Raw genomic sequence first — 14,200 nt, 5'->3', positions numbered from 1 at the left:
CTAACCCTTAGGCACAACCTAACCACAACCTAATTGTAACTCTGATACTAAAACCACATCGGAGACGACCATTTTATCTGTTTTACTGTTGGTTCACATCAGTATATGTAAAGCTGCTCAAAAGATGAAATGTTTTCTTGTATGTTATTTTTTTTTGTAAATGAAAACATGTACGACGCTACTTATCTTTTCTCTCATCACTTGTGAAATCTGTCACTGCCTTCCCTGTTCCAGCAAACTTTTGAACCAATTTGACCTACGGGCACATACAGGGTGCATGGATGTGTGTTGTCTTAGTCTCCAGTTATTCTTTTGTTTTGTCGTCCTTTGGAGCTTTGTGACATAACCCTGACTATGTGTATTTCCTGGTGATTTCCTGTTTTTTTCTGGGGGTTTTTTGGATTCTCTTCCAGAATTCTCTGTGTTTGTGGAGCTCTGAACTAATACTCACTTAATGAGTGTACTCCTCCCTACAGTTATTTGCATTCGGGTCCATGATAAACAGCTCACACAGGTTACATACAAAAAAGGGTCATGCAAATACCCATGCTGAGGAAAAATGCAAAAACCAAAGAGCTCTTGGGTGCAAAGAAAACCAACACATTCAAAACAATAAAGCTTTTGTTAAAATAAGAGTTCAAAGAGAGGAACATGGGTATGGGTTTACCTTGCACTTTTGCAGTTAAATATCAGGCAAGAGTCAGCAGTTTCAGCAGTTTCTGCTCCAGAGATTTTGATCTTTTTTGATGATCGGACCATCGTTTTGTTAGTCTGAGTCAACCTTTCTCTCATTACAGGGTAACATGATGGTAAACTGATCAAATTACTAAAAGCAAATGTAAAAAAAAAACAGACCCCACACAAAAAGGTCAATATCCAATTATATGACATAAACTTCAATGTGTGAAAAATAGTGTTCAACATTTTAGGTGTAATCAAAGTGTGTTCTTTTTCTCAGTAGTTCAACATGGAGACCTACGATTTGGTTCATGTGGGATACCTCTGAGCTCCATGTATGTTTGCATTGCAGGTCACATTATTAGTAGAGCTCTTTGTGTGAGTAAGGGGATGTGGGTAAATCCTTGGATTTTGTTTTTTTCTAACTCAAGTCCAAGTTACACAAACAAACACAAACAACGAACTATATCCTGTTCAGATAGGACTTGTTGGTGGAGACCGCAGAGCCAAGCAACAACCTTGAAATGTAGTTCAACAGCACAAAAACTTTAGGCTTTAGGGTAATATGTCAGAATTGAAAAAAAGGCTGAAGATCTGACGATATTCCAGAGTTACAAAGCTAAAAAAAAGGACAAGAAACTGTATCCTTTTCAGATAGTCCAAGACAGAAGATATGTTTGCTTTTATTTTCCACTCCATCTCAAACTAAAAGAAATTTTCCATTTCACCAAAGACATACAAATGTGCTACTAAATGCAAAAATCAAAAAGGAAAATCCAAAAGATTCCTACTAGCAAAATAAATGAATAAAAAGATTCAAAACTCCCAGTTATTCGTGTCCATATTTCCTTTTGTGGAAAGAGTTATGCAAAATTCTGAAAACATGGTGGCAGGTGTCTTTGGGATTTTGCATAGCTCACAGTTTCCTTGTTATCAGTTCCTCTTTGACTACATCAAAAAACAGCAACTTGTTTACCTGACTGCACATTTATCGTCATCATCACTTGCTCAGTACACACCCGAGCAAGCAAGCTTGCAGCATGGCACAACTCAACTCCACCAATATTACCTATAACATCTCCTCCTGTCCTGGATATTCACCTAGTTTCTTCTTGGAACCCAGGAGACTACTTCCTGTGGTGGTGCTGTCCACCTGCTTTCTGCTGGGATTCCCTGGAAACATTGCTGTCATCATTCTCAAGCCAAACTGGGAGAACATGTCCAATCTGACCCAGAGTTTGATGCTGAACCTGGCTGTGTCAGACCTGCTGTGCTTGGCTACCCTCCCAATATGGATTTACTACTTTGTCTGTAGCTGGACCCTGGGCCTGGCGGGCTGCAAGCTCATGTCATACCTCATGTACTGCAGCGTTTATGGCAGCCTGCTGACTGTGACTGTGATGAGTATCCAGCGTTACCTTCAGGTCGTTCACCTGCAGAGGAGTTTACCTCAGGTAGGAGCAAGCTTGCTGCTGGTTCCGCTCTGGCTGTCTGCAATGATCCTGTCCGTTCCTGCTTTAGTGGTTCGACAGCTGGTAGAACAACCACATTGGTTTTATTGCAAACATCAATACTTCTCAGAGGGCCAGTCAATAGCTGTGTTGTTGACAGAGATACTGGTTGGTTTTGTTTTATTTTCTATCATTGTTTTTTCATACATCAGTCTCTACAGAGAGGTGAATCGGACAGCTTTCTTCAACAATCAACAGACCACGAGACTGATTACCAGCATCATTGTGACCTTTTTTGGCCTATGGGTGCCATATTTAGCCATAAATGTGCTAGCAGTGGCAGCTATTTCCCTAAAAAATGAGAGCCTGCTGAAGTTTTGTGAAGACACCTGGAACGCTGTTGGAACACTAACATTTCTAAGTAGTACCATGAATCCACTCCTGTACACATTTACTTCTATTCATTTGTCCACTCTGGGCCAAAGAATTGGTAACCAGTTAAGAAGGACGTTCAGAAATCGCTCTCGGTCAAGAAATGTCACTGCAGGAGCAGCACCTCATTGATATAAGCTCCCTGAGAAATGATTTTTACTCTGCTGATACAAACAGTGTGTGGTCATCTCTATTTGTCACAGCAAGCTGTTGCGGATAATGGACTTACTCGTTGAGCTGGTTCTCAACCAGAGAATTCAAACAGCATTCAAAAAAATCAAAGTACCTATTAAATGACCTCTAATTACATATAATTTTTCCTTAACTTATATCATACTCTCCAAAATATTTTTTCACCTGCTATGAAGGCTATGAGGCCCATTAACTGACTCTTATCGACTGTCATCACTCTTATGATCATACTTCAGATTGGGCTTTAGATTAGTTGTTAGCCAGGGGACCTGTGTAGCATGTCTCCAGCTACATGAATTCCTTAATCTTAACTAAGCAAACTACATCCAGCTACTCCAAAGAAGCCTGCTGAGACAACTAAGCCACTCAGGGCTGCTACTACTATTGGTTTGTGAATTGATGCTGAAATATCAATTATAATACCAGATATTTATGTTCTAGAAATAATCTAGCTCTTATCTAGAAGTTCCCATAGTAAATTGGGGAAAATTTGTAGTTTATGATTAACAGGAACATAATGGAAAGCATCTATATTATCTGCATTGTCTAAATGATTGGTAGGAACTACTTCTTTTTCCGCCTCTCATAATGATATCCTAATTTCGACTGTCTAAATGCATCACTGCTCATGTGTGCTCACTCAAAATGTGGAGCTGCTGGCAATATGTAGCACTGTAGCTGAATTTTGGAAAGTGACTTGCATCTGGGTTTAGGTTTTTGCCTCACTACAGCCTGTACATACTTATAGTTATAGCATATTCATGACATACTTCATACCGTGTACATTATAACATATCATAATAGACCCATTTCTGTAATATACTCACATATCTATATTATTGCTAATATATATTTGTAATATATCTATATCATGGCTAAAGCACTTCTGGATGGATGCAAACTGCATTTCGTTGCCTTGTGCCTGTGACATGTGCAATGACAATAAAGTTTAATTCTATTCTATTCTATTGTATCTGTGTTTAAATGAGTGAATTCCTGTTAAGAGATATACTCTAAAACACTTCTTCAGTAGAGAATCAGAGAAGAGAAACACAGAACTTCTTGCTAGCAAGGGCAGCCTCCAGAACTGAGACTCGCACTGAGGACTGCCCTGGTCTTTATTTATATACTTCAGTGAGCGCTTGTTCCTTACATTGGAATGTGGAGGTGTACGTGTGTGTGTGTGTGTGTGTGTGTGTGTGTGTGTGTGTGTGTGTGTGTGTGTGTGTGTGTGTCAGAGTGTGACCCCATAAACGACTTCCCTTAACCTGCTGGTCTGGAAAATCCAACAGTTCATCTATATGTAAAAAAGGCACTTAGACTAAAACTAACATAGCTACGTTAATCCTACTGTAAAACAATAAAACAAGGTACAACCTTTCCCATGCTCCTAGGATGTGGGGGTGAACGCCAGAACACCCTGGAATGTTACAGACCTCCTAGGATGAGACATTCTTTCAATATGCCACCAACTATATACTTCTAAACACAAATGATTACATGCAGTATTCTACCATATGCAAACTTATATCATTAAAAGATTATACTGACTACTAAGTACAATTTTCCATTGACAATTCCCCACATCCTTAAAACCACAGATTTCCTTTTTTTTTTTTTTTTTTTTTTAAATCGTAGAGCATTAAAAGTGGATTATGTAGACTAGGTATCTTTAAAATATACAGGGCACTCTCAGTAAAACAACTGCTGTAGGCTTGAAAAATCCCAAAATACAACGCAAAATATTTTCTAGATAAGATAGCTTTAAAATAATATGGATCTATAAAGTCTAAAAAGATGTTTCTCAGCTGTATTATTATTTTCATTCAGTCACATTTTGGTAATTGAATATTTTCAAATCTTTTTTTTAAAATTTCTTCTATGATAATTATTCATAATTAAACAATAAGAACAAGAAGTCCCATGTCTTGTATTCATTAGAAAAGTTACAGTTTGAAATACGCTACTTTTGATTTTCCAAACACAAGTTGTTGTACTGGCATCAGATCAGTACCATCGATACAGCCTGAATTTGACTTGCCATTAGATCGGAATGGAAATCAGTCACGTCGTACATCACTACTACATATCTATGACAGTGACAACAGCTCAAACTTACCATTCAGTGAGTTCATGACAACCAAAGCAGCTTCTCCACATCTTTAATTTTCTTCTTTCTCGATTTTAGAGGCTTGTGTAGATTCTGAGTTAATGTAATTTTTTTTTACAGTATAAAGTGATTTGAGACAACTGCTCCGGTGATTTGGTGACATATAAATAAAACTGCATTGAAACTAAACAGAGGTGGAAACAACAATTAATGAAAAAAAAATGAATAAATGTTTGCTTTGGAGCTCCTCCTTCACCAGAATCGACCATCTTTCTCCATTCTTAACAACAGAAAGAGTTAGAAATAGACAAGAAGAAGCACAGAGAAGGTGCTGCACTGACACTACAAGTCTATAAATCATGTCATCAGTTCAGTTCAGTTTTATTTACATAATGCTAAATCACAATAACACTCACCTCAAGGCGCTTTGTATTGTAAAACCCTGCAATTATACAGAGAAAACATCAACAGACAACAAGTATTAGCAAGTGCTTGGTGACACTCCCTTTTAACAGGAAGAAACCTCTGCAAAGATGCTGAAACATATAGGAGGTGTTTTTATAATATTCATTACAATATGAGGTACTGAAGTTAAATTTTAAATATGTTGAAACACAATACTGAAACATTCAAAATAATATAAAAATTAATAAAGGTATGTTACAGGCTTTGATTTTAATGATTAGTCAGTTGAACAGCCACATTTGTCAGAAACAATTTAACAGTTGTTTAGCGCAACATGCATTTATTTAAAGGGAGAAATTTAACAACATCATATCATATATATTATATTATTGAAACACCTACCTCTATGGTCAAAGGAGCTTGCAAAGAAAAGCGTCTGGACTTCTTTAATTTGCTTGAAGACGTTTCACCTCTCATCTGAGAAGCTTCAGTTCTAAGGTCAAATGGTGGGGAGTCCCAGATTTAAAACTAGTGGGAGTAACCCCCCACAGAGGGACAAAAGGACCCCCTGATGATCCTCTAATCGCCTGAGCCAAGGTGTGAAACTGGGTGTGGGTCCCAATCAGCCAGGGTTTCGGGTGAGCTCATTGTGAAACCTGGCCCCACCTTATCATGTGATTTCCTGAGGTCAGATGGCCCAGGACGTACACCACTTTGTGTTGGTCGTTCACGTGGAATTGGGTATCATTCCAGTGCTGATTTACTCTGTCCTCAAAAGCTGGCCCATAAGTCTGGGCACAGACTGCCCAAAAAAATGAAAATAAATGTTCATTATCTGTATGTAAAATATTCTTTGCAAATATTCTAAGGATGTATTCATGTAAATAAAACTAGTGTGACATTTTTTAGCAATGAAATGCAAGAAATACAAAACTATAAAAAAAAAAGTAAATCAATAAAGAAATAAATCAATAAATAAAACACAAAAGTATTTTTATTCAAATTATTTTCATGTTGCCTTGAAACAAAATACCTCCCACTGCTGTTACTGGAGCTTGCAGCAAATTACCAAAACTTCTACATATATTTATGTTTCATGCTTTGGAGAGGCAAAGTATGAAATAAACAGGGTAGACCAGTATTTCTAGTTTGCTGTGATACTGGGTTGCATCTCCCTTCAAATCAGCTTTGTGACAACTGGTCCTCAACTGTGAAAATATTGTAGATGTTTGTTGAAAAGGAGACATCTCAAAAGACTCAAACTTTCTAATGAATTGGATACAATCTTACCTTAAGTTAGAGTATAATATCAATTAGATTTTTTTCCTCACCTGTGAAAGTTTTAAGCAGATAAACAGAATATTATTGATTGTAATCACTTTCCTGATCCTATGTCTATGTAGGTTGTCAGTCATCCAGGTCATGATAATCTAAGGAGCTTGGAAAGAAAAGCGTCTAGACTTCTTAAGTTGCTTGAAGACGTTTCACCTCTCATCTGAGAAGCTGCTTCAGTTCTAAGCTCCTTAGATTTTAATGATCATACTTTATTGGGCATTGAGGTCACAGGGCTGTGTCTCTAATACGCTGGTCTGAAGTACGGGGGCCCCACAGGGAACTGTGCTGGCACCGTTCCTCTTCACCCTCTACACTGCAGACTTCTCCATCAACTCCCCACGCTGCCACCTACAGAAGTTCTCTGACGACTCTGCCATAGTCGGCCTCATCACAGGTGAGGATGACTCAGAGTACAGACAGTGGACTGGACTTTGTGGACTGGTACCAGCAGAACCACCTGCTGATCAATGCCAGGAAAACCAAGGAGTTGGTGGTGGATTTCCGGAGATGCAGACCCACCACACTGACACTGGTGAACATCCAGGGAGTGGACATTGAGATAGTGGACTCGTATAGGTACCTGGGTGTTCACCTGAATAATAAGCTAGACTGGAGCCACGACACTGATACTCTTTACAGGAAGGGTCAGAGCAGACTCTACCTGCTGAGGCGGCTGAGGTAATTTGGAGTCCAGGGAGTGCTTTTAAAGACCTTCTATGACTCTGTGGTGGCATCTGTCATTTTTTACAGTGTTGTATGTTGGAGCAGTAGTTTATCGGCAGCTGAGAGGAAGAGGTTGGATAAACTCATCAGGAAGGCCAGCTTTGTTCTGGGATGCACCCTGGACCCAGTGCAGGTGGTGGGAGACAGAAGGACTCTGGCCAAAATAACATCTCTGATGGACAGAGTCCCCCCCCCCCCCCCCCCCCCCCCCATGCATGTAAATGTTGCTGAACTGCAGAGCTCCTTCAGTGACAGACTGCTGCATCCTCGATGCATGAAGGAGCGTTTCTGCAGGTCCTTCCTTCCTACAGCTGTCAGACTGTACAATCAAAACTGCTCCGAACAAACACAGAGGCTTGTATCAGCGCTGTAACTTGCACTATTTTATCAACCAATTCACACTATAACCAGGATTTGCCTCATAACTTCATTTAATTTTATTTAATTTAATAAAGGTACAGTACTCTGTTTTTGGTAACAATTGTCCTTGATGTAAACATGTAAAATTGTTTATGTTTCTGTTCTGTGTCTTGTGTACTGTTTGTTTGTATATGTGTCTTTCTTGCTGCTGTTACACCCAAATTTCCCCTTGTGGGACAATTAAAGGATTATTCTATTATTATTCTTCTAAATTTCATACAAGTTTTAAGCCTGAGGACATGTTTTGTCAAGTCTAGTGAATAACAAACAGAAAACAACTGAGAGTACATACAGTAAGCAAATGTAACTCCAACTACAATGTTTTCATAACCAAATTAATTAACTTTACTGCCTAACCATAACCAAACACCTGCCACCACCTACCCTATCAGTGACCGTAATAACAGATTCTAGAGATTTTTTTAAGTGAAAGTCTAATTTCTTTTCATTTACCCCAACCAATCCAGTACATGGCCTCGTTCTGCCAGAGGCTTCTTCTTGTTGAAAGGCCGTTTTTGTTTCTCACTGTCACCTAATGATCGCTCATAGGGTATCATTTGATTGTAGGGTTGTTTTTTTTCTGTATTACTGTAGGGTCTTTATCTTACAGTATATGTGCTGTAAGGTAAAAAAAAATGGTGTTGTGTTTCAGTGCTATATCAATACAATTTAACTCAGAGCTTAAATCTGGGACTCTCCACCATTTGACTCTAGCCCCGAAGAAACTTCTCGGATGAGAGGTGAAACATCTTCAAGCAACTTAAAGAAGTCCACATGCTTTTCTTTCTAAGCTCATTAGACTACGATGACCTGGATGACTGGGAACCTTCACAGACAACATTTTCCTTTAGATGATCCTCCCATTTTTTGGTGCATGTTGAATAGAAATACTAGAGAGACTGATATTTACTGTAATGCATTGATGACAGCCACATATGGATTTCAGACAGATTATTCCTTATCACTTCACTTGTTCCTTTAGGCTGATATACCCTGATTATAGTTGTTATAGGCTAAAAAGCAATAATGTATGGGTTGGAAAAAATTTATGTTCTTTTTTTCCTTTCAATTTGTAAATAAAACTAATATGCCAGTTATACAAACACATGCAAATGTGTATAGGTAGAAAAATGCAAAATCCAAAAATAAATAAATGCAAAAATAAAAATTCTCAAGTTTTACTGACAAATGATGTGTATTACAGACATAAAGCATTTACAGTATTTGCAGGATTTGGGTTGAGTTTTATTCAGCACATTTTTGTGGAAACAGCAGCAAACTTTGGTACATGGTTATAACCTGTAATAAATTCAAAAATGTATAAAAAGAGCCGTGCAAAATCCTGACACCATGGGTGTAAATGGTTACATTGACATGACTGTTTCCTTGTTGTTAGTTCCTCTTTGACAGTTCATGTGACTGGACATTTATTATCATCACTTGCTCAGAGCACATCATTACCTGGAAGCTTGCAGCATGGCACAGCTCACCAACGCTGTGGTTACTTCTAACATCTCCTCCTCTCCTGGATATTCACCCCATTTTTCATGGGACTACAGTGGTATAGCTGCTGCAGTAGTGCTGTCCATCTGCTTCCTGCTGGGATTCCCTGGAAACATCGCTGTCATCATTCTCAAGCCAAACTGGGAGAACATGTCCAGTCTGACCCAGAGTTTGATGCTGAACCTGGCTGTGTCGGGCCTACTTTGCATGTTTACCGTTCCATTTTGGATTTACTCTTTCCTCAACAGCTGGACCCTGGGCCTGGTGGGCTGCAAGATCATAACATATTTTGGGTACTGCAGCATATATGCCAGCCTGCTGACTGTGACTGTGATGAGTGTCCAGCGTTACTTTCAGGTGGTATACCTGCAAAGGAATTTAAACCACATACAAGCATGGAAGCTGCTGGTTCCACTCTGGCTGGTTGCAATGATCCTGTCCATTCCTGCTTTAGTGGTTCGACAGCTGGTAGAACAGTCAGATTGGACATATTGCAAACATCAATACTATTCGGTGAACCAGTCAATGGCCGTGTTGTTGGCAGAGATACTTGTGGGTTTTGTTTCAGTTTCTGTCAATGTTTTTTCATACATCTGCCTCTACAGAGAGGTGAATCAGGCAGCCTTTTTCAACAATCCACAGACCACCAGACTCATTACCAGTATCATTGTAACCTTTTTTGTCGTGTGGGTGCCATGTCTTGCCATAAATGTCCTGGGTGTGGCAGCTATTTCCCTAAACAATAAGGACTTGCTGAAGTTTTGCGAAGCAGCATGGGGCACCGTTACAGCACTAACGTTTGCAAACGGTGCAGTGAATCCACTCCTGTATGCCTTTACTTCTAATGGTTTGTCCACTCTGTGCCAAAAAAATGCTGAACATTTAATGCAGAAGCTCAGAATTACCCCACAATCTAAGTCAGCAAATACCGTTTCAGACGTAAGATGACAACGTTGAAAGCTCTTTAATTATTTAGATTTTTTTATCAAATGATTTTCCCCCTGTGATGCTGGATCTTCTCTGTCCTGCACTGTAAAACAACAACAACAGAAATATACAGTAAAATAATTGTGTGTAAACAACAAAATTACCTATAATATCGCCAATCACTGTTCTAATACAATTAATCAGACCTAACATAACAGTGCTGTTGGATTTTATTATGTATCTTATATGCAATGTTATACTTTTACTTTTAATCCATAATTAATGTCATAATAATGTAACACCCATTAAATAAAAATCAAAATACTTTTATTAAACTAGTAAATGGGTTTAAAAATACAGCAATCCTATGTTTTTTTTATTATACTAACTGTCTAATGGGGGTTTGTGTGTATTTTAATAAAACACTTTATAATAATGTAACACTATTAAGCATTAGTAAGTATTAGTATGGTTGTAGTGAGTGCTTAATTTATCATTTATATATCATTACTCCTCCTTGGTATTTCATTTATAAATACAGATATGTTTATCCATCTGTTACTAATACCAAAAACCATGTACACCACCACTGCTGTACGTTGTTTAACTATGTACAGTTACTGCTAGTAAAAACCATAGTCGTTATAATAGTCATAATAAAATATGGTTATCTATAAGTAGGATACCTAGGAGCAGTTTTAGGGTTTTCACTAAAACACCACAGCACTGAGATGTGTAATTTCTGAACATCCTTAAAATGCTTATGGTTGAAAATTTACCTTTTTGGTAAGTAAGGCAGGTTTGACTTGACACCAACAAGTCATAATGAATCTACTGAAAGAAACAATAACAAGTCTGTATGAGGGAAGGACACATTAAAATAGATACATATGTCTAAATTTAAAGAGGCATGTGTACTGAATCCTAACTGTTGGGTACAAGCAGCTAAAAAACTGAAACCACTAACATTACCTCAGTCATTAACTTTGCTAGCAAGCCCACTCTCCTCTGAATATTATGAAAGCAAAGGGTTGGTTCAGTAGTTAAAAAATAGTTAGTTGACACCTCTGTTAACTACAGTAAAGGTAGTGTGTTATATTAGCAAGCTACTGATACTGAACTTAAGTTTCTTATATTTGTCTTGCAGATGCAACATGTACAGTTGTGCCTGGTGTACATTGTGATCCTTTTTCCTCCCCTAAAATTAGTTATTGGTGTTTTTACAACAATTTTAGAATGTTCCCGATGTCCACACACAACAATTTAATAATTACTGAAAATCTTGTGAAATATGCTTAATTCATATAAAATTATACTGATGTGAGATAATAAAGATAATTGCTTTGTTTGGTTACGAAAGCCATTAAAAAAAAAGGTCTAGTACACCCCATGCCCCCTTTTAGACTCACCCCTGTTTGCTGATACTAACGCTTCCATGTAAAATAGCACGGTTATAATAAATGTATATTTAAACATGTTGTCAGATAGTGACAGATGAAGCCTCATGGAGACTTGTAGCTTTCCATTTAAATGATTTTAAAAAAAGGTTAGTTTCTTAAGGCTTCATGTGTAAACATACCCCCCTGCTGGTCAAAACCATTATTGTCATTTCAATTATTTGTGACGTTGTTTTGGCTGTCATGCAACAGTGTCAACATAGACGTAATCACTGCCTAGAATTAAAAAACAAAAAAAAACAACGACTCTAATTTGATTGTATGTGGCTCATTCATTTATCAAAAAAAATGTTGATTGATGTGCGGTTGACAGTAGTAGAAGTCTATCAATGTCAAAAACCTTGTCAGTATGATTTCAGTATATTTTTGAATAAATCCAATCCAAATCCATGACATGAGATGTTGATGTTAAAATCACAGTCTTTTCAAATGATGAGACAGTGATTGTGCTAATGAATACTGTGCGGATGTTGACTTTTATCATTTTTATCAAGATATTATATTTTTTCCATTGTGCTTAGACTCAGTTTCTCTTTTTGCTAATAACCACTCTGGCTTTGGAGAAACCGTTTCACATTGTGCTGAGAGGCAGGAGTGCAAAACTATCCCACAGTAATCTTGCCTAGATGATACCCATAGATGCAGTGTTGTTGCCATTGACACACAATTAACACTTCCCAATGGAATGAAAAAAAGAAAACAGACTTGTGTATATTATAGTAGTAACACATTTCATTATTTACAGGCATATTATTTGTAATACTTTATTGGTAGAGATCACCTCATGGGTGGAGCAGCTCTTCACCTCTTTGTGTACACTGTTTTGATGGTATATATGCATCAATCTATCAATCGTTTGTTGTAAGATTCAGATAATTATTTTTTAAAAGCTAGATATTTTAAATGAGAATAAGAAAGAAAAGTATTTCTTTGTGCCCCCGTTTCCCTGTTAATGCCCTACCTGGCGCCCCTGGCAAAACATTGCTAGACCCGCCCCTGCACAGTTACCAGCTGTCAGCTACATAGAAAAGGATCCTGGTGTTATTTGTCTCTCAGAAACAGTTCATAACTTCCCTTTAACTCATTCATGTCACCCAAAAGGTAAACCTGTTTCTCCATCACCTGTTCAGCTCTGATGATTCAGTAAAGACATCTCCTGGTTTCATCTTCATGTTTCCCTCTCACCACATATCCAAACCGACATAATGACCAGCAGCTTTTACAGCTGTGGCTCCAGCAAACATCAGCTGATACTAGAAATGAATATTAAATAAATTCTAACAACAGCTGATCAAGCTTAAACATGCTGCTGTTGTTTAACGCGACATCTGCTGGTTTCCTCTTTCTGGCGCAAAGTGGGCGATAAACAAACAAGAGAGAAAATCCGATCAGCTGATCATTGATCAGTTTCATGATTGAAGTAGCAACAGGAGAGGGAGGGGGAGAGAATTAGAGGAGAACAGGCAGCTGACAGCGTAAAGACACAGAATAACTCCAGCTTTGTGTCTTTTTCATTCTAGCTAAAGTCCGGGACAAACTGCATTCCTTTTCACCTCAATATGAAACACGTAATATTTTCTCTGAATATGGGATGATTCCGTTTTTTACGGCAATTCTAATAATTAACCTTATGAACATAATAAAGTTCAACATCAGTAACATCATGGCACCCACCCAGCTGTATAGAAACTCCGTCATGCTAGCTAGTACCCTGCACGAAAAAGTCAGCATAACGAAAATAAACTCCACCTAAACTTGGTTTATATCTGACCCAGATAGACATCAGGTCATAACTTCTTACCTGAAGTTCAGTTCACCTGACACTCGGACCGGCGGCCGCCTTGGGTCTCTCCTCCTCCTGCCTCCTCTTTCCCTCATCCACCCGCTGGCCTCCATCACTAGCTAATGTTACTGAATCTGTGGAAGCTCCGCGATAGCCACCACAAGAAGTAACGAATAACGACCCTATCTAAATCCCAGTAACGATTAACGCGTTCCTCATTTTGGCATAATAACTAGTTACCGTGCTCGTTACCACAATAATAACGTAGTTACTGTAACACGTTACTTAATAACGCGTTAGTCCCTACACTTCTCATTTGCAAGCGAGCCTCAATACATGCTTGATAAGGGACTTCCTGGATTTCTTGACACATACTTCAAAGCCTCGAAACACTGTGGCCCATCACTATCAGACGGGGATTTTATTGTTTGTCTCGTGTTGTCAGCCTTTATTTTGATTTATTATATGATATTATCATTTCTCCCTTTTTTAAATGTGTCAGTGTTGGAAAAAAATGGCAAAATCTCCAATTGTATAGCATGAACTCCTAAATATGAAAGCGTATGCTCAAGCTTAAGAGATATGGACTATGAATCAAGTTTGGGTGTTGACAGAATGCATACAGAAGGCAAGTAAAATCCTGAAAACAATGACAGCAGGTGTTTACGTCAACACAACAGTTTCTTTCTTATTAGTTCCCCTTTGACAGCATCAAATGAGAACAACTTGTTCACCTGATGGTACATCTATTATAATAACTTGCTTAGTGCACAACATTGTCAGC

At 38.2% G+C, this 14,200-nt stretch overlaps 2 protein-coding genes across 2 annotated transcripts; both read left to right on the top strand.

The window, feature by feature from the left end:
* Window positions 1-1,718: 1,718 nt before the first annotated feature.
* LOC308397727 (leukotriene B4 receptor 1-like) lies at window positions 1,719-2,797 on the top strand (the record flags this gene model as incomplete). The annotated part of the gene is made up of 1 exon (XM_080883805.1): window positions 1,719-2,797. One exon carries the CDS (start codon window positions 1,719-1,721, stop codon window positions 2,691-2,693), a length of 975 nt encoding a protein of 324 aa, XP_080739931.1. The 3' UTR covers window positions 2,694-2,797.
* A 6,425-nt stretch (window positions 2,798-9,222) lies between these two features.
* On the top strand, window positions 9,223-10,197 carry LOC308397064 (leukotriene B4 receptor 1-like; the record flags this gene model as incomplete). The annotated part of the gene is made up of 1 exon (XM_080882783.1): window positions 9,223-10,197. The coding sequence occupies one exon, from the start codon at window positions 9,223-9,225 to the stop codon at window positions 10,195-10,197; it is 975 nt and encodes a 324-aa protein (XP_080738909.1).
* Between the last annotated feature and the right edge of the window lie 4,003 nt (window positions 10,198-14,200).

Source organism: Rhamphochromis sp. 'chilingali' (genome assembly GCF_963969265.1).
Source record: "Rhamphochromis sp. 'chilingali' genome assembly, chromosome: 5".
In the NCBI taxonomy this organism is placed as follows: domain Eukaryota; kingdom Metazoa; phylum Chordata; class Actinopteri; order Cichliformes; family Cichlidae; genus Rhamphochromis; species Rhamphochromis sp. 'chilingali'.
Note: the sequence above shows the minus strand (reverse complement) of the source record. Positions and strands in the feature narration are given on the sequence as shown.